Here is a 23,379-nt window from a genome sequence, read left to right on the forward strand (position 1 = left end):
TTAAGTAAACATGTCTTGTGATTATGTATAAGTATGAGTTAATTTCTTCAGATTAAAAACTTGTCAACAGTGCAACATATACCTTAAAAAATGCATATGAAAACCGACTCAAATACTACTCTAGAAAATCCTTGACAACTACATAATATATTAGATAAAAAGAAATTGATCTCTCACAGCTCAGGCATAAACTGATCAGTTTCAAAATAAATCTTTTACAACTCCTGGACCTGTTAGCTGAAACAACACATTGGGATTGTAACACTCACCAACGTGAATTTTATTGGCTACCAGTTAGTTTGATCTTTTCCCTTCATTTTCCCTCTTACTTCCTACTATTTCAGAACCCTTAAGCTAGAAAATTTGTCTCTGACGAATCCTGAACCTGTTAGCTAGAAAATCTATCTCTGACAACTCCTGATCCTTTTAGCTAGAAAATCTGTCTCTGACAACTCCTGATCCTTTTAGGTAGAAAATCTGTCTCTGACAACTCCTGAACCTTTTAGCTAGAAAATCTGTTTCTGACAACTCCTGAACCTGTTAGCTAGAAAATCTGTTTCTGACAGCTCCTGAACTTTTTAAGTAGAAAATTTGTCTCTGACAACCTCAGAACCTGTTAGCTAGAAAATCTGTTTCTGACAAATCCTGAACTTGTTAGCTAGAAAATCTATCTCTGACAACTCCTGATCCTTTTAGGTAGAACATCTGTCTCTGACAACTCCTGAGCCTGTTGAATCTGTCTGAAAATGTCAGAAATTGTTTGATGGAACATCTATCTCTGACAAGGTCCAAAAAACATTGTCAAATAACTTAATGTGTTTTTTGTAGAAATACATACAACAATTATCAAATCTTATGCCATACTGGACAACAAGAATAACAGTGAATATTTATTAGATGTTGTCTGTGTCAAGTGACACACTGTTGGGCATGATATGTGTCATTTATACCAATACTAGTATTATAAAAAGGCTCATCATTCAGTCATGATCAACATAAGTCAACTACCATATATACACCATGTCCCGATATTACATTTTAATAACTGTTATGATACTGAATACAATGTAAGCTCTAAGACTTTTCCTACATTGCTTTACAGGCAGCCATTAGCTTGTCAGAACATTGAGAGAGTGATGCCAGATCTACTCTACAAGTTGGAATCACTTATGATAGTCTTTCAGTTGTGTTAAGCTTGTCTGAGACATTAAACACTGTAAATTTTCACCTCTCTCTAAATTTCCTGTAAGAGCTCTGGCAATGCTAAATGTATCTATTAGTTGATTGAGTGCTGTCTAGGGAATACATCCTTGTCAGTGTCCTTGTATTGGGAACTTGTGTAACATAATGTAATCTGATATCATTGTGCACAATAAATTACCCACATCCATTAAAAGTTTATGTCATTCTATGAATTTTTGTATGACATTGATGAAACTCATTACAATTGTCTTTCAATTCATGTCACAAAAGGCTGATCAAAATAAACACTTTTTTAAAAATGTGTTTCACACAATTATATAAAACAGGTAGTGAAGTAAGATCAAGGACATATTCTATATATAGATCAAGGACATATTCTATATATAGATCAAGGTAATGATTTATATAGATCAAGGACATATTCTATATATAGATCAAGGACATATTCTATATATAGATCAAGGTAATGATTTATATAGATCAAGGACATATTCTAAATATAGATCAAGGACATATTCTATACATAGAACAAGGTAATGATTTATATAGATCAAGGACATATTCTAAATATAGACCAAGGACATATTCTATATATAGAACAAGGTAATAATTTATATAGACCAAGGACATATTCTAAATATAGATCAAGGACATATTCTATATATAGGACAAGGTAATGATATATATAGATCAAGGACATATTCTATATACAGATCAAGGACATATTCTATATATAGAACAAGGTAATAATTTATATAAAGAGAGGATTCAATCAGTTTATTGGTGTGTGGAGTTTGTTACTAAATCACACCTACAATGTTCACCTCATGGAACAGACCCGGTCTCGAGATATCAGAAACTTACCATATCACTGAAGTCTATCCTTTAACTGCATATATACTCAACTGAAATATCTTGCTTCAAGATAAAATAGAAAGGTGCTTATTTTGATTTCGATCTATTCCATCTTATCCGTTTTATAACTATCACATTATTCAGTATTTTAAAGTATGGTTTAGACAAGAAAAACCCCCATAGCAATATTAAAGTGATAGATAAAAGGATTACACTAGATAATTTCTGTCTTACTTCTGCCAATAAGTGGTGTAATCTTGTAAACAGGACTTACCGCCCTCCTCCAGCAGAGGATTGTTTCTTGGCAGGAATACTGTCTCCGCCACCAGGTTGATTTTCTGTATCACCAGTCACCAAAGATGTACCACATGTCTAAAGAGAAGCAAAGAAATACCACAGAACTTGTACCACAGAACATGTACCACATGTCTAAAGAGAAGTAAAGAAATATCACAGAACATATTTCATATGTCTTAAGAGTAATTAAGGTATACAAAATCTGTAGCGCATAACTACAGGGTAAAAGGAAAGTTACCACAAAATCTGTAGCGCATAACTACAGGGTAAAAGGAAAGTTACCACAAAATCTGCATCATATACCTACAAATGAAAACAGGAAGTTGCCATTAAAAAGGTTTAGCACATAAATACAGGGAGACAGAAATTTTAACACAAAAACTGTACCACACGACTACAGGGAAGCTGAAAATTACCACAAAATCTGTACAATATAACTACAGAGAAAACAGAAGTACCAACAGAAGTACCACATAACTACAGGGAAACAGAAGTACCACATAACTACAGAGAAAACAGAAGCACCACATAACTACAAGGAAAACAGGAGTACCACATAACTACAGGGAAACAGAAGTACCACATAACTACAGGGAAACAGAAGTACCACATAACTACAGGGAAACAGAAGTACCACATAACTACAGGGAAACAGAAGTACCACATAACTACAGGGAAACAGAAGTACCACATAACTACAGGGAAACAGAAGTACCACATAACTACAGGGAAACAGAAGTACCACATAACTACAGAGAAACAGGAGTACCACGTAACTACAGGGAAACAGAAGTACCACATAACTACAGGGAAACAGAAGTACCACATAACTACAGGGAAACAGAAGTACCACATAACTACAGGGAAAACAGAAGTACCACATAACTACAGGGAAACAGAAGTACCACATAACTACAGAGAAACAGAAGCACCACATAACTACAAGGAAAACAGGAGTACCACATAACTACAGAGAAACAGAATTACCACATAACTACAGGGAAACAGAAGTACCACATAACTACAGGGAAACAGAAGTACCACATAACTACAGGGAAACAGAAGTAGCACATAACTACAGGGAAACAGAAGTACCACGTTACTACAGAGAAAACAGAAAAAGAGGCCCAAGGGCCTTAACAGTCACTTGAGTCACAATGGTTCTTGTAACATGTCACAGAAATAACTTTAAAAATGTGTTTTAACTTAATTATATTTTACACATAATACAGATGTAAATTGTGTATAATGTATACATTAATTGCTGTCCCATGCTAAGGTTTCTAACCAAGTTTGAATTGAAAGAAATTTCGCTTAAGATTTGAATTTTCCTATATAAAATCTTCCATCCAGGAACAGTAGAACATCTTTGAAATTTCAGTCAATTTGACAACTTTTGGCCACGCCCATCAGCCCCTGGAAGTCAGTCAAGGTCAATATGTGCATCTCATCAAACAGTAGGCTTATACTAATAAGAAATAAATTCTAACCTAGTTTGAACTCTTTCTGAAAGAAAATAAACAAATTATGCTCAAATATGTAGTTTTTCTATATGAATTATAGTAAATTGTCACCCCTACCTTGGCATAAATGCAATACCCTAGGGTTATGAAATTTACATTTTTGGTAAAGCATCTGGAGGCCTTTCCATCCATGAAGAGCATTTGATTCTACCATACCTGGGATTTGAGAAATTACAGTCAATTTGACTCTGGGGGTCAGCCGAAGTCAATATATGCATCTCATTAAACTGTCATCTTACATTAATAATTCTATCTAGGTTTGAACGATTTCCAATAGAAAATAACCAAATAAGGTTCAGAAATGGGATTTTCCTATATAAACTTTTATCAATTTTATCCCCTACCCATGGGAAAATGTGGGACCCTGGGGTCATGAAATTTATAATTTTGGTAAGGCATCTAAAGGCATTTCTATCAATTAAGAGTATTCAATTCTACTATACCTGGAATTTGAGAAGATTTTTGAGGCTTCAATCAATTTGACCCTTTTTTGCCCCATCTCTCAGGCCCCTGGTGGTTGGGGACCATTTAATTTACAATTTTCCTTAAGCTATGGAAGGTTTTTATAAAATTTCATTAAAATCAATTCCAGAGTTTTCCAGCAGAAGTCAAAAAATGTTAAAAGTTTACAACCCCAGACACCAGACAAAAGGGGGTTGAAATAAGTCACCCGGAGACTTTGTTTCAGGTGACCTAAAAACAGAAAAGTTATCCCAAAATCTGTACCACATAACTACAGGGAAACAGGAATGTTACCAGAATCTGTGCCACACAACCACAGGGAACAGTTATCACAGAATCTGTACCACACAACCACAGGGAACAGTTATCACAGAATCTGTACCACACAACCACAGGGAACAGTTATCACAGAATCTGTACCACACAACCACAGGGAACAGTTATCACAGAATCTGTACCACAGGGAACAGTTATCACAGAATCTGTACCACACAACCACAGGGAACAGTTATCACAGAATCTGTACCACACAACCACAGGGAACAGTTATCACAGAATCTGTACCACACAACCACAGGGAACAGTTATCACAGAATCTGTACCACACAACCACAGGGAACAGTTATCACAGAATCTGTACCACACAACCACAGGGAACAGTTATCACAGAATCTGTACCACACAACCACAGGGAACAGTTATCACAGAATCTGTACCACAGGGAACAGTTATCACAGAATCTGTACCACACAACCACAGGGAACAGTTATCACAGAATCTGTACCACACAACCACAGGGAACAGTTATCACAGAATCTGTAAAAAGATATAAAAAAAATATCACTACAGTTAGATATTTACATTTTCATCAATTTCAGCTTTTTTCCGTTTTCTTGGTGCCCCTTCTTCACATTTGTCTTTCTTTCGCTTCCTGTCTTGTTTAGAAATGACTGGAATATCCTCAACCTCCATCTTATCCTCACCAAGATCCACAGGTATACAGTCAGGTGTCACTGTTTCTCCTGTCCATTTCTGGTAGGTCTTCTTCATCGGAACAACAGGTACAACTTCCATTTCTTGATCTCCGCAATTCGATAGAGCTTGAGAACCAACATTTGATTCCATTGAGTCATTACAAAGTTCTGATGAGTGTAACTGTTCTACATCTTTCTGACAAGATGTTTTTTTCAGTTTTCTACATCTAGGTTGCTTGGGTGCAGATCTTTGTAGTGTGGTAACATTCTCACTGAATTCTGATTTCTCGCTACCTGCAATACCATCAATTTCATCGTTTTTTGATTCTCTGAAATCGTATTTGTCCTTGACTGACCTTGGCAGTACTGGAATTTCACTTCTCACCTTACAAGTTGTACTGTATTTACTATAAACAATGACGTCTTCTATATCAGGCTTCGGAACAATACAGGTTTTCTGACTTGAAACAGAAACTGCTTTTCTAAACATCCCAAACTTTGAGGATTCCATGTTTTTATTTTCCGTTGGATCAGTCTCTTGGACAGGGTCTGTGGTGTCTGTCTCATCACTAAAACAAGTAAAACTTTCCTCCTGTTCAGCCGGTGGTGTATCTTTGGCTACATTTGGGTGGATTGACTGTTTCCATTGTCGTGTTAAAATGGCTTGCTCTTTTGCCTCTTTTTCACCAAACTTTTTGGAATTTGCAAACAATTTGCTACTCAGGCCTTTCAAGTAAACATTGTTTTTCTTGGGTTTATTTTTGGGCTTCTTCTCTACAGAACAACTTGAAAGTTTTTTATCAAACTGTCTTCCCCAGATTTCTGGTTGTTCAGATGTTTTATCAGTGCCTTTATTTTCAAGATGTGTGTCAGCTGACATCCCTTCACACTCCTCATCATCTTCATAATTAGAAGTCTTATTCTCACTTGTAACTATGTTGTCTAATGCACATTCGTCCTTAACCAATGTTGACCTTTTAGTGGAATTTAAGGTAACCGTTTCATTTTCTATATCTGTAAATTTGCAATCAGATGAACTTTTCTTCCTCTGAAAAGAAAATAAATGAATCAGACATCACAGGGTTCAGCTCACTAATAACAAATCAAAAACTATGTCACTGATTCACGATCAACTGGCAACAGGTCACACACTTCAGGTCACACACTGTGACGCACAGACTAGATGTCACAGACTACAAGTCACATACTACAGGTCACATACTACAGGTCACACACTGTGACACACAGACTATATGTCAGAGACTACAAGTCACAGACTGTAGGTCACATACTACAGGTCACACATAGTGAAGCACAGAGTATATGTCACAGACTACAAGTCACAGACTGCAGGTCACATACTACAGGTCACACACAGTGGAGCAGAGTATATGTCACATACTACAAGTCACACACTACAAGTCACATACTACAAGTCATATACTACAGGTCACACAAAGTGGAGTACAGAGTATATGTCACACACTACAAGTCACTGACTGCATGTCACATACAACAGGTCACACACAGTGGAGCACAGACTATATGTCACAGACTATATGTCAAAGACTACAAGTCACATACTACAGGTCATACTAAGTGAAGCACAGACTATATGTCACAGACTACAAGTCACATACTACAGGTCACACTAAGTGAAGCACAGACTATATGTCACATACTACAGGTCACTGTATGTTCATCTGTACCCTCCTGCTATTCTATAATTTACTCTAAGACAATAAACATACTGTACCTCTATTTGAACACAAGTTAAGTTTTCTCTATATTGACCTTAAATACTTCATCAGAAATGTTCTTATTAAACAATGACATACAAATACATGTATATTCAAGTTATGTTAAAGGAAGTAGGGTTTCACTGAGTTTTTGGTTCCTCTGTTGATGCCGTTGTAGAATCCCAGTTTGTGTGTGTAAATCAAGGCAGCCAGTTTTTGGAGCTGCTATCACTGTATCTCAATTAACTAACTAATGAATCAAAAAGATTCCCCATACAGTAACTACTGACACCTTGTTACAACCTACCTTCTCCTCCTTACGATGTTTATTGTACTGTAAATAGGCATCTGGAAAAAAAATAATATTCAAAACATCGTCTATTCATTTCTCCATAAACTACATTGTTAACATTGTCTATTCATTTCTCCATAAACTACATTGATAACATCGTCTATTCATTTCTCCATAAACAACATTGTTAACATTGTCTATTCATTTCTCCATAAACTACATTGATAACAACGTCTATTCATTTCTCCATAAACAACATTGATAACATCGTCTATTCATTTCTCCATAAACTACATTGATAACAATGTCTATTCATTTCTCCATAAACTACATTGATAACAATGTCTATTCATTTCTCCATAAACTACATTGATAACATTGTCTATTCATTTCTCAATAAACTACATTGATAACAACGTCTATTCATTTCTCCATAAACAACATTGATAACATCGTCTATTCATTTCTCCATAAACAACATTGATAACATCCTCTATTCATTTCTCCATAAACAACATTGATAACATCCTCTATTCATTTCTCCATAAACTACATTGTTAACATCCTCTATTCATTTCTCCATAAACTACATTGATAACATCCTCTATTCATTTCACCATAAACTACATTGATAACATCCTCTATTCATTTCTCCATAAACAACATTGTTAACATCCTCTATTCATTTCTCCATAAACTACATTGTTAACATCCTCTATTCATTTCTCAATAAACTACATTGATAACAACGTCTATTCATTTCTCCATAAACAACATTGATAACATCGTCTATTCATTTCTCCATAAACAACATTGATAACATTGTCTATTCATTTCTCCATAAACTACATTGATAACAACGTCTATTCATTTCTCCATAAACTACATTGATAACATTGTCTATTCATTTCTCCATAAACAACATTGATAACATCGTCTATTCATTTCTCCATAAACAACATTGATAACATTGTCTATTCATTTCTCAATAAACTACATTGATAACATTGTCTATTCATTTCTCAATAAACTACATTGATAACAACGTCTATTCATTTCTCCATAAACTACATTGATAACATTGTCTATTCATTTCTCAATAAACTACATTGATAACATTGTCTATTCATTTCTCAATAAACTACATTGATAACAACGTCTATTCATTTCTCCATAAACTACATTGATAACATTGTCTATTCATTTCTCAATAAACTACATTGATAACAACGTCTATTCATTTCTCCATAAACAACATTGATAACATCGTCTATTCATTTCTCCATAAACAACATTGATAACATCCTCTATTCATTTCTCCATAAACAACATTGATAACATCCTCTATTCATTTCTCCATAAACTACATTGTTAACATCCTCTATTCATTTCTCCATAAACTACATTGATAACATCCTCTATTCATTTCACCATAAACTACATTGATAACATCCTCTATTCATTTCTCCATAAACAACATTGTTAACATCCTCTATTCATTTCTCCATAAACTACATTGATAACATCCTCTATTCATTTCTCAATAAACTACATTGATAACAACGTCTATTCATTTCTCCATAAACAACATTGATAACATCGTCTATTCATTTCTCCATAAACAACATTGATAACATTGTCTATTCATTTCTCCATAAACTACATTGATAACAACGTCTATTCATTTCTCCATAAACTACATTGATAACATTGTCTATTCATTTCTCCATAAACAACATTGATAACATCGTCTATTCATTTCTCCATAAACAACATTGATAACATTGTCTATTCATTTCTCAATAAACTACATTGATAACATTGTCTATTCATTTCTCAATAAACTACATTGATAACAACGTCTATTCATTTCTCCATAAACTACATTGATAACATTGTCTATTCATTTCTCCATAAACTACATTGATAACATCGTCTATTCATTTCTCAATAGACAATTCTAAAGTTAAACTTGATGAGAATCAATAATTTCTAATCAATGACCGAAAAAAGTTCCATCAACAAAGATAACTCTTCTGTATAAGTAATAATACTGTGGAACTTGATTAAAAACAAATAGGCATTTTCTTTTTTAAAGTAGATAACACTTGTTTAAATTTCCGTATTTTCTGAAATTTACTGCAAGATAAGTACCTTTGATGTCATCTGGTGCATCTCTAATGTCTTCCTGAAAAAACAGTCAACAAAACTTAAAATTACAAGGAAGAATCTATTAAATGCTGTGAAATTTTCATCAAAATATTTTCAGTCGCTTATAAAATGTCATTTTAAAATGTTTTGACGAGAGTCCCCCATTTTGACCTCGTCGACAATGGCAGTCCTAATCACACTTCAGACACGTCTTTGACTTGTCTTAAGGTAATTACATCCAAGAAACACTCCAATGAGGTAATTGAACAAAGCTTATTATATATTTATATAGTTCTAATGCAATTACATACAGACAATACTTTATACATGTGGCTTCCGATACAATACCAAACTCACATATAGGTAAACATAGCCTCTCATTTCGTTGCTTGTTCATTTATTCATGTAAAAGATACATTACTGACAAATCCTGATGATGTCATAATGTTTACAGTGGCCAAGGGGCATTGGCTGACATTTTGGCTATATTTTGTGTTTGGTTGTGTGATGATGTTGAAACTGAAAGGATGTTAAGTAACATCAAACAACAAACAAATTCAATTTCATGAAATACAAATATATATACATAGTTAGACAACAACTTTTTTCTTAATTGATAACAGGCCATGATCAGCTGTCACGACAACAATATAGAAGGCATATTTCTACTGAACAAAAATCACCAAACATCTAAATATAATTAAAAAGCGTACAACAGGATATTTTATGTCAGAAGTAGAATTTTGGTATCAATCGCTGAAGATAAACATTAATATCAGAAAAATAGGTAATAAAATCCAAGAACAACATGATAACTAGCCAAGGCCAGTACTACAACAACAAACAGGCCTACAGGGTGAGAGATGGACGTTACAAACAAACCGATTTCTTGACTGAAGTTTTATTTATTGGGGAGTAAGATGAATTGTAATCAATATAGAATTGTTGTCACTTAGAGAGCTTAAATCAAATTTATTACAAACAGATGTCACCTGCTTTGGTTTCCGATTATGAATTTTGTAGAAATGAGTTTCCCAATGTTTCAGGATTTTCTTCAGACTACATATTGCATCCATGTCTGGAAAAGAGAACAAAATGTATATAGATGAAATCTGCAGAGCAAATTATTAAATACAGAGAAATCATATATGACTGTCATGTCCCTGATGTCCCTGGCGGCAAGAGTCAATATAAGATAGTCTGTACATTGAAAACTTCATTGGATATTAATATAAATATCAACCGACGTTGATGGAAGACAAAATGTCCTTGGAACTCTCACAATGCTCTGTATGCGGACAGATCATTACTCATTTACCATGCAACTGACACTTTTTTTATTCCGTCTATAAAATTTGATTACATTGTTTTAAGCCTTGACAAATTGTTTTCGAATATAAGAATTTTGACTAATGATATCAACATGACTAGACAACCAGAAAAATGTCAGTCAAACATGAAATCCCATGCCCTTGTGCATATTAGATAACTTTCTGTCAATTGTAACGAGGAACTTGACCTTCGAACCTTTAACTTTAAACTCCTCCAACGTATTGGTTTTCCCCTGTAAGTTCTCCTCCAACACCAAAAACAATATTTGTCCTCTTAGTGCCATCATAATAAAAGCTCTACCAAGCTTATGTAGATTCTTGAACATGGAAGTGACATAAATTCCAATACAAGATATCCCAGAGGTATCTTGATGCCTTCAATTTTTTATCTTTTATTTCGTTCTTCAATAATTTTATCTTTTCTTATCTCTTTTCTTTCTTCTGTTTGCTCCTTTGAAAATTCCATGAATATGAAACATCCATAAAATATTTATCAAGAAAAAATGATAACAAACCTTCAATGTTCTAATAAGTCAAACAATCAAAATAGCACAGCTAGGGACAAAAGGGGACCTACACATAAAATCTGAATTCAACAAATTACCTATTAAAAGTAGAGTTTTATGTAAAACAAACTTTTTCATCAAGTCATACTGTAGGTCTAAGTAATCAAGGTAAACCCATACTCCATTTATGAAGCTCTAATTACAAGTAGTGTAGGAGATAGAGCTTGTACAATATTTTTCTTTAATTAAGGTCAAATATCAAAATTTAGGTCAGACCTACCTTTAATATAAGATACAGCTCCTCACCAATGTGAACCCATACTCACAAGTATGAAGTTTAAGTGACATGCAGTAAAGGAGATAGAGTCTGAACCAGATAACAGAAGGAAGGCTGGAAGGACAGAAGGTCAGACTGACACAATACAAAACTATAGTCCCTACTGTGTCCCAGTAGGGAGCTAATAAGTGATAACAAGCTTTCACAGTCAAAATTCAAAATGTCCATCTGTCAGCCATTTTGCTTTTATGATCAGTCCCAAAATTAAAAGGGAATAATTACATACCAAGAGACACCTACTTACAGAGTATGATATTCACCTGGTGATTCTCAGAAATATAAGATAACAAAATCCAAGCTGGCTGAATGTCAGCCATTTTGTTTTTCTAACCAGTTCAAAAATCAAAAGGGCACAAATATGAACCAAGAGGTATCTACATATATGCTTCTCAGAAATATAAAATAACAAACTTTCTTTGTCAAAATCCAAGATGGCTGTATGTCAGCCATTTTGTTTTTCTAACCAGTTCAAAAATCAAAAGGCCACAACTATGAACCAAGAGGTACCTACGAACAAAATTTGAGAAAGATCCATCTTGTGCATTCTAAAGAAAAATCAATAATCAAGGTATAAAAGACACTCATAGATGCTGTGTATGATGTGTTTCAAAATAAAGGCATAAAGGAAGTGATGTATCAATATAGAATGGCATATAATTAATAATGATTGGTCATGCTGATTATACATATATCATATGAAGGTTAAAGACATACAGTGATGATAAAGTCTATATATGATCATTATGGTGGATGAGTGTGATTGGAGAAGATATAACCCATCATGTCCAGTCAAGTGTGACCCTGAAATATGCACCTTCTGCAGTGTAGTGCATGGTTATAGGCCACTGAAGGTTTGGATATTTCTTTGTGTTCATGAGGATGAGATGAGATTTCAACATCCATGATCAGTTATTATAACTGGTTACTGACAACCAATCAATTACTGGCTGGTTTATCCAATTAATTATTGTTTTTTATTCTTTTAAAGTATCTTTCACAATAGTGACAAATAACATTTCATCAGTTCATAGCTTGTTTGAGCACTGCACATTATTAGGTCTCAAATACAAAATGTATGTTTTTAACTGAAGAGTCCTACTGATGCTAGAAGTTGGGGGCAGACAAAGTCACCTTTCTAGCTTGGCTAGAGAGAATTTCTCTTCAGTCTGGTGGTAGAGTGTCTTACTAGAGACTAAGCTGTCTCTTTAGCCTTACCAGAATCATTAGTATTTGGTGGAGGTAAATAGCAGGAGGAAGACTACAAGTTTTAGGCCTTATTCAAACTTCAGCAGCTAGGAGCTCCTTCCAAATTATCTGTATATATTGATTAATAAATCAAAATCCAATATCTTTAAACTTGTCCATTTATAAGTCAACATATACACCAATTACACCTTCATTTTTCAGATACAATCAACGACCACTGCACGATAGATTTCATTGCAACAGAAAACAAGTTGATAAATCCTAGTTTGTGATTGTACACATGCAAAATCATTTTACGAGACAGCTATAACATGATAAAAGAACAAAATCACACCGATCTATAGCTGTCCAAGTGTTTAAACAGGTACTTTATCATATGCTGTAAATTCATAATTAGAGCTTATAGGCTTATGACATAACATGAGCTTGTAAACAAAATAATTACAGTGATGTAATCTAAAGACTGTTCTATGTAGTTTGCCGACCGCAGTTTATTTCTTTAGGAAATATATCTTTCACACACTCGATCATTTTCTTGTCCATGCTTATGAACTGAGCTTAAGCTTACCACCAGAATTTATCATGAAAATCTAACTTGTCAGTGTTGTTTTCCATTAAAGTTTTCACAAACTTTTTAATCAGTTCATTGTTATCACAAATATAATTTTCTAACGTCTATTTGATAAAACATGTCAAAAATTGATCTCCAAACCTCTGTGGTAGTAGGCGTACTGAAAATTAAGTTAAAATACAAACTTTCGGTTAAAGAATTATATTGGAAATCGGTTACCTTTTTCAAATATGAATGATCATCTAAACAAAACTTCTATCTTCCATAGAATTACCTAAAATATTTGCCTTGGAATTTAGACGTTATCACAAAATAATAAGTGTATAAGAAACTATGAAAGTATGGATATAGGGAGATAAATCAAACAGTATAGACGATATGATTTTTTCTTCCAAACAGAAAAGAAAACATAGTAATATCTGCATGAAATAATTCCAAATTGTCATTTAAAACACGACATCTTAAAACGTTTTTGTGGGGATTTTTTATCTATTTATCTTATATGTATCTATAAAATAATGGTATCCACTACTTCATTAACTAATTTCCAAACATATTTTACATCCTTTCCGTGAAGCTATTGGAGGTATACATGCATTGTTGGGGTTTTTTTTTTGTGTAAGATGCGGTCCTGGCTATAAATAGGCAAGCAAGAGAACAGCTGATCTGGGTGATGGCCATAAGATGCAAAGTGTCTTGAAAACTGAAAAAAAAGCACTTGTCAAAATGCCCTATTAACCACATACACTTTTATTTCATTATCATTCATGGGAATTATTGGAGATTTCAACATCAATGAACAGTTATTATAATTGGTAATTGAAAACAGAGCAATTCTTTACCATTACTTCATTGGTTATATGATTAACTGCTTTTGTGACCAACAACATTATACAATTCAAGGTGTATTTGAGTACATTTTGTTTTTAAAAATACACCGTGTACCTGATAAACTGATCAGTTCTCCGTATATCAATACTCATATTACGAAATATTGGTTATTACGTAAATTCGTGATGGTACACAATCAGAATTGTCACCATCATGAAATCATTACTAACCTTTATTAGCTTATACATGACAAAATCTACACACAGTTTTGATCACATCTAGCTATAGGTAGTTTGCAAATATATCTTCTTCACTCTTTGTCATTTCGCGCCTATGATTATGAATGAAGATTGCAACTGTATCAACATACAAAGCAAGTTTTAATTGGAGTATCCTTTTGTAAAAAAAAGTTTCAACAAAATTTTCATTGACCATCCTCGATGAATTGTCATAATACCCTTTTCAATACTTTTACAATAGTTTTTCATTTGATTAACTATCTGATACATCGTGTAAGAAACTAGTTAACTAAGAGCATGGACATGTCATTGAAAATGAAACAAAACACACACTTCCAGTTTTAAGACAAAAGAAGAGAGAAGACAATTTAACAATTTTAGTTCACTCATAGAATAAAGACTTCTCATGCTATTAAGCGTGTAAACACTTCAAACGGAGGAGAATAGGAGACAACTACAAGATTGGCCAACCATTTTCTTTCAAACAGACACGTAGGTATTCTTTTATGAGATATGTACCTATGTACATGTTTCATAATAGCATCAACTACTTCACGAAATAACTTCAAAAAACATTTCATTCCTCTTGCGAAAGTAGATATGTTAGGTTTTTTTTTTTTTTTGATGAAATAATGAGGTTCCAGGTTACAAATCTGATGATGACTATAGACGCCCAGCATCTAAAAAGAATTGATTAAGGACAGACGAAAGGATGATGCCAGACACTGATCAATTTGAACAGCCTACCATCATCAGATGGTGGGCTAGAAAGTGAATCATTTCCTCCCAGAAGTCATCAGAGTGGTGTCACTGGAAAGTTTAATCAAAATCACCTTATGAAATGCAGTTTCTGAAGTAAATGATATTAAGACTTGGAGGAATGCAAGAGGGGCAGACATGGGCAACACAGTACATATATATATATACAACACTATTTAAAATTTACCTGTATAACTATTTTAACTTTCATTACGACAGGTGAGCACTTGGAACACTATTTTAACTGTCAATATGATGGGATATTACTAATTTACCTGTATAACTATTTTAACATTCAAATGAAGGGTGATCACTTAGAACACTATTTTAACTGTCAATATGATGGGATATTACTAATTTACCTGTATAACTATTTTAACTTTCATTACGACAGGTGAGCACTTGGAACACTATTTTAACTGTCAATATGATGGGATATTACTAATTTACCTGTATAACTATTTTAACATTCAAATGAAGGGTGATCACTTGGAACACTATTTTAACTGTCAATATGATGGCATGTTACTAATTTACCTGTATAACTATTTTAACTTTCATTACGACAGGTGAGCACTTGGAAAACTATTTTAACTGTCAATATGATGGGATATTACTAATTTACCTGTATAACTATTTTAACATTCAAATGAAGGGTGATCACTTGGAACACTATTTTAACTCTCAATGGAGTGGTTATCATCTACAAAACTAAATCAACTGTATATACAATGAGTGATCACCTATAACACATTTTTAACTGTCAACATGACACGTAATCTCTAGTAAACCTTTTTTACTGTTATTACGATAGGTGATCCCCTGTAACACTTTTGTAACTGTCAGTGTAACAAGTGATCACCTATAACACATTTTTAACTGTCAACATGACAGGTAATCTCTAGAAAACCTTTTTTACTGTTATTACGATAGGTGATCCCCTGTAACACTTTTGTAACTGTCAGTGTAACAAGTGATCACCTAAAACACTATTTTAACTGTCAACATGACAGGTAATCTCTAGAAAACCTTTTTTACTGTTATTACGATAGGTGATCCCCTGTAACACTTTTGTAACTGTCAATATGACAGCCCTTCCCCTATAACACTATTTAAACTTTCAATACGATGGGAGATCACCTATAACACTATTTTAACTGTAGATACAATGAGTGATCATCCATAATACATTCTGAACTGTCAATATGACAGGCAAACCAATATAACTTTATTTGAACTGTCAACATGACAGGCATACCCCTATAACACTATATGAGCTGTCAACATGACAGGCATTCCCCTATAACATTATATGAGCTGTCAACATGACAGGCAAACCAATATAACTTTATTTGAACTGTCAACATGACAGGCATTCCCCTATAACATTATATGAGCTGTCAACATGACAGGCAAACCAATATAACTTTATTTGAACTGCCAACATGACAGGCATTCTCCTATAACATTATATGAGCCAGTGCTCCAGATAGCCTGCGTGAATGCGTTTTCACGCACAATATTTCTAATTTCACGCTAGGAAAAAAATAAGATTTGCGTCATTAACATGACAGGCATTCCCCCAATAACAGTTAGAAAACTCAATAATCTAAGTCAAACAGACACTTATCAAGTAAACGAAACTGTAACAAGCGCTTTCTTGATCGTGATTATAAACCAGTCGCATAGCAAATATGGCGCTGTCAAAAATGTTTACAAATTCAGTGTTACCCTAATATGGAAAAACCCATACACTTGATGAAGGCAGGGGTGAAAAAACCCCTCAATTTATAAAGGTAGGAGTGAAAACCCCACATGTCAAAAAGTTATCTGGAGCACTGTGAGCTGTCAACATGACAGGCAAACCAATATAACTTTATTTGAACTGACAACATGACAGGCATTCCCCTATAACATTATATGAGCTGTCAACATAACAGGCATTCCCCTATAACTTTATTTGAATTGTCAACATGACAGGCATTCCCCTATAACACTATATGAGCTGTCAACATGACAGGCAATCCCCTATAACTTTATTTGAACTGTCAACACAATTGATGATCCCCAAAAAGCGCCATTACTGTTTTCAAACAGCAGCATTACATAGAATTTATCATTGCATTTTAATTTGTTTTAATTGAAAATAAATTACAAAATTAAGATAATGAAGACACGTACATGTTGTGATTTTCTTTGATTTCCTAAATTCCATTTCAAACCATCAATAATAGGCTATAAATTCAGATAGCAGTGAAGGCAAGCAAAATTTAATTTTTGATATTTATGGTAGGCTGATAAGTGAAAATGGATCAGTTTGGCTTTGTAGAAGTCAGTTACATTGGTCTTCCTTAGGTTTGATATTTCTGTGTTAAAATTTAATCATTGACACAAAGAATCTTACGTCACTGTTCTCTACTACAAAGTGACAACATTTTTAATTGCCTTCCTTCAGTATATTGTTAGTCATACATACACAGGAATTATACTCTGTCAATAATACATACACAGGGATTGCACTCTGTCAGTAATACAAACACAGGGATTGCACTCTGTCAGTAATACATACATAGGGATTGTACTACTTATCTCTGTCAGTAATACATACACAGGGATTGTACTCTGTCAGTAATACATACACAGGGATTGTACTTCTTATCTCTGTCAGTAATACATACACAGGGATTGTACTACTTATCTCTGTCAGTAATACATACACAGGGATTGTACTCTGTCAGTAATACATACACAGGGATTGTACTACTTATCTCTGTCAGTAATACATACACAGGGATTGTACTTCTTATCTCTGTCAGTAATACATACACAGGGATTGTACTACTTATCTCTGTCAGTAATACATACACAGGGATTGTACTTCTTATCTCTGTCAGTAATACATACACAGGGATTGTACTACTTATCTCTGTCAGTAATACATACACAGGGATTGTACTCTGTCAGTAATACATACACAGGGATTGTACTCTGTCAGTAATACATACACAGGGATTGTACTACTTATCTCTATCAGTAATACATACACAGGGATTGTACTACTTATCTCTGTCAGTAATACATACACAGGGATTGTACTTCTTATCTCTGTCAGTAATACATACACAGGGATTGTACTCTGTCAGTAATACATACACAGGGATTGTACTCTGTCAGTAATACATACACAGGGATTGTACTCTGTCAGTAATACATACACAGGGATTGTACTCTGTCAGTAATACATACACAGGGATTGTACCTTATCTGTCAGTAATACATACACAGGGATCTCTGTCAGTAATACATACACAGGGATTGTACTACTTATCTCTGTCAGTAATACATACACAGGGATTGTACTACTTAACTCTGTCAGTAATACATACACAGGGATTGTACTACTTATCTCTGTCAGTAATACATACACAGGGATTCACTTATCTCTGTCAGTAATACATACACAGGGATTTATCTCTGTCAGTAATACGTACTACTTATCTCTGTCAGTAATACATACACAGGGATTGTACTCTGTCAGTAATACATACACAGGGATTGTACTCTGTCAGTAATACATACACAGGGATTGTACTACTTATCTCTGTCAGTAATACATACACAGGGATTGTACTTCTTATCTCTGTCAGTAATACATACACAGGGATTGTACTCTGTCAGTAATACATACACAGGGATTGTACTACTTATCTCTGTCAGTAATACATACACAGGGATTATACTTCTTATCTCTGTCAGTAATACATACACAGGGATTGTACTACTTATCTCTGTCAGTAATACATACACAGGGATTGTCTCTGTCAGTAATACATATACAGGGATTGTACTCTGTCAGTAATACATACACAGGGATCTGTCAGTAATACATACACAGGGATTTATCTCTCTGTCAGTAATACATACACAGGGTTTGTACTCTGTCAGTAATACATACACAGGGATTGTACTTCTTATCTCTGTCAGTAATACATACACAGGGATTGTACTACTTATCTCTGTCAGTAATACATACACAGGGATTGTACTTCTTATCTCTGTCAGTAATACATACACAGGGATTGTACTTCTTATCTCTGTCAGTAATACATACACAGGGATTGTACTCTGTCAGTAATACATACACAGGGATTGTACTTCTTATCTCTGTCAGTAATACATACACAGGGATTGTACTTCTTATCTCTGGGAAAGAGACACAGGGATTGAACGACTTATCTCTGTCAGTAATACATACACAGGGATCTCTGTCAGTAATACATACACAGGGATTGTACTCTGTCAGTAATACATACACAGGGATTGTACTACTTATCTCTGTCAGTAATACATACACAGGGATTGTACTTCTTAACTCTGTCAGTAATACATACACAGGGATTGTACTACTTATCTCTGTCAGTAATACATACACAGGGATTGTATTGTACTCTGTCAGTAATACATACACAGGGATTGTACTACTTATACTTATCTCTGTCAGTAATACATACACAGGGATTGTACTCTGTCAGTACACAATACATACACAGGGATTGTACTACTTATCTCTGTCAGTAATACATACACAGGGATTGTACTTCTTATCTCTGTCAGTAATACATACACAGGGATTGTACTACTTATCTCTGTCAGTAATACATACACAGGGATTGTACTTCTTATCTCTGTCAGTAATACATACACAGGGATTGTACTACTTATCTCTGTCAGTAATACATACACAGGGATTGTACTACTTATCTCTGTCAGTAATACATACACAGGGATTGTACTACTTATCTCTGTCAGTAATACATACACAGGGATTGTACTTCTTATCTCTGTCAGTAATACATACACAGGGATTGTACTACTTATCTCTGTCAGTAATACATACACAGGGATTGTACTACTTATCTCTGTCAGTAATACATACACAGGGATTGTACTACTTATCTCTGTCAGTAATACATACACAGGGATTTGTACTTATCTCTGTCAGTAATACATACACAGGGATTGTACTACTTATCTCAGTAATACATACACAGGGATTGTACTCTGTAATACATATCTCTGTCAGTAATACATACACAGGGATTGTACTACTTATCTACATACACTGTCAGTAATACATACACAGGGATTGTACTACTTATCTCTGTCAGTAATACATACACAGGGATTGTACTCTGTCAGTAATACATACACAGGGATTGTACTACTTATCTCTGTCAGTAATACATACACAGGGATTGTACTTCTTATCTCTGTCAGTAATACATACACAGGGATTGTACTACTTATCTCTGTCAGTAATACATACACAGGGTTTGTACTTCTTATCTCTGTCAGTAATACATACACAGGGATTGTACTTCTTATCTCTGTCAGTAATACATACATAGGGATTGTACTCTGTCAGTAATACATACACAGGGATTGTACTCTGTCAGTAATACATACACAGGGATTGTACTCTGTCAGTAATACATACACAGGGATTGTACTACTTATCTCTGTCAGTAATACATACACAGGGATTACTCTGTCAGTAATACATACACAGGGATTGTACTTCTTATCTCTGTCAGTAATACATACACAGGGATTGTACTTCTTATCTCTGTCAGTAATACATACACAGGGATTGTACTACTTATCTCTGTCAGTAATACATACACAGGGATTGTACTACTTATCTCTGTCAGTAATACATACACAGGGATTGTACTACTTATCTCTGTCAGTAATACATACACAGGGATTGTACTTCTTATCTCTGTCAGTAATACATACACAGGGATTGTACTCTGTCAGTAATACATACACAGGGATTGTACTTCTTATCTCTATCAGTAATACATACACAGGGATTGTACTACTTATCTCTGTCAGTAATACATACACAGGGATTGTACTCTGTCAGTAATACATACACAGGGATTGTACTACTTATCTCTGTCAGTAATACATACACAGGGATTGTACTCTGTCAGTAATACATACACAGGGATTGTACTACTTATCTCTGTCAGTAATACATACACAGGGATTGTACTTCTTATCTCTGTCAGTAATACATACACAGGGATTGTACTACTTATCTCTGTCAGTAATACATACACAGGGATTGTACTACTTATCTCTGTCAGTAATACATACACAGGGATTGTACTACTTATCTCTGTCAGTAATACATACACAGGGATTGTACTCTGTCAGTAATACATACACAGGGATTGTACTCTGTCAGTAATACATACACAGGGATTGTACTCTGTCAGTAATACATACACAGGGATTGTACTACTTATCTCTGTCAGTAATACATACACAGGGATTGTACTTCTTATCTCTGTCAGTAATACATACACAGGGATTGTACTACTTATCTCTGTCAGTAATACATACACAGGGATTGTACTTCTTATCTCTGTCAGTAATACATACACAGGGATTGTACTACTTATCTCTGTCAGTAATACATACACAGGGATTGCACTCTGTCAGTAATACATACACAGGGATTGTACTTCTTATCTCTGTCAGTAATACATACACAGGGATTGTACTACTTATCTCTGTCAGTAATACATACACAGGGATTGTACTACTTATCTCTGTCAGTAATACATACACAGGGATTTTACTCTGTCAGTAATACATACACATGGATTGTACTCTGTCAGTAATACATACACAGGGATTGTACTACTTATCTCTGTCAGTAATACATACACAGGGATTGTACTCTGTCAGTAATACATACACAGGGATTGTACTTCTTATCTCTGTCAGTAATACATACACAGGGATTATACTCTGTCAGTAATACATACACAGGGTTTGTACTTCTTATCTCTGTCAGTAATACATACACAGGGATTGTACTCTGTCAGTAATACATACACAGGGATTGTACTCTGTCAGTAATACATACACAGGGATTGTACTCTGTCAGTAATACATACACAGGGATTGTACTCTGTCAGTAATACATACACAGGGATTATACTCTGTCAGTAATACATACACAGGGATTATACTCTGTCAGTAATACATACACAGGGATTGTACTTCTTATCTCTGTCAGTAATACATACACAGGGATTGTACTTCTTATCTCTGTCAGTAATACATACACAGGGATTATACTCTGTCAGTAATACATACACAGGGATTGTACTACTTATCTCTGTCAGTAATACATACACAGGGATTGTACTCTGTCAGTAATACAAACACAGGGATTGTACTAACAATCTCTGTCAGTAATACATACACAGGGATTGTACTTCTTATCTCTGTCAGTAATACATACACAGGGATTATACTCTGTCAGTAATACATACACAGGGATTATACTCTGTCAGTAATACATACACAGGGATTGTACTACTTATCTCTGTCAGTAATACATACACAGGGATTATACTCTGTCAGTAATACATACACAGGGATTGTACTTCTTATCTCTGTCAGTAATACATACACAGGGATTGTACTACTTATCTCTGTCAGTAATACATACACAGGGATTATACTCTGTCAGTAATACATACACAGGGATTGTACTTCTTATCTCTGTCAGTAATACATACACAGGGATTATACTCTGTCAGTAATACATACACAGGAATTGTACTACTTATCTCTGTCAGTAATACATACACAGGGATTGTACTACTTATCTCTGTCAGTACTACATACACAGGGATTGTACTACTTATCTCTATCAGTAATACATACACAGGGATACATGAACTGATATTCAAACCACATTGTCACACACCATCATATATTGAGGTTAGAAACTGGATTACCCAGGGAAAATCCATGTGGTCGGGCAGGTGACCTCATACCTTTGTACGTCTATTTCAGGAATTGAATCCTGGACAGCTAGGTAGAAGGCAAGAAAGTTACTACTGCACCCATTTACTGATAGTGCAGGGTTTTCCATAATTTTATTAGTAGTAGGCTGTGTAGTGAAAGTAGGAGGCTGGCCTGCCGTGTACGTGTAGTCGTGTACGGAACATTATTACGGAACTGGATTGGTGTAGGCGGCCAAATGATCAAAGTAGCTGGTCAAATTGGCCGGCA

The 23,379-nt window shown here is 34.5% G+C and overlaps 1 protein-coding gene across 1 annotated transcript in view; it reads right to left on the minus strand.

Annotated features, from left to right (window-relative positions):
* Positions 1-7,772, minus strand: part of LOC132554263 (ATP-dependent DNA helicase Q4-like) — a 198,791-nt gene extending 191,019 nt beyond the window's left edge. Inside the window, exons 1-4 of the mRNA XM_060218571.1 lie at positions 7,751-7,772; positions 7,361-7,401; positions 5,202-6,362; positions 2,333-2,430 (exon numbers count right to left, since the gene is read on the minus strand). Coding sequence (XP_060074554.1) covers positions 2,333-2,430; positions 5,202-6,362; positions 7,361-7,401; positions 7,751-7,772 — 1,322 coding nt within the window. The remainder of the gene's footprint in view (positions 1-2,332; positions 2,431-5,201; positions 6,363-7,360; positions 7,402-7,750) is intronic.
* Positions 7,773-23,379: the final 15,607 nt, after the last annotated feature.

This window comes from Ylistrum balloti, unplaced genomic scaffold (assembly GCF_031769215.1).
Source record: "Ylistrum balloti isolate Yb309-2 unplaced genomic scaffold, AGI_CSIRO_Ybal_v1 Utg370388, whole genome shotgun sequence".
Lineage (NCBI taxonomy): Eukaryota > Metazoa > Mollusca > Bivalvia > Pectinida > Pectinidae > Ylistrum > Ylistrum balloti.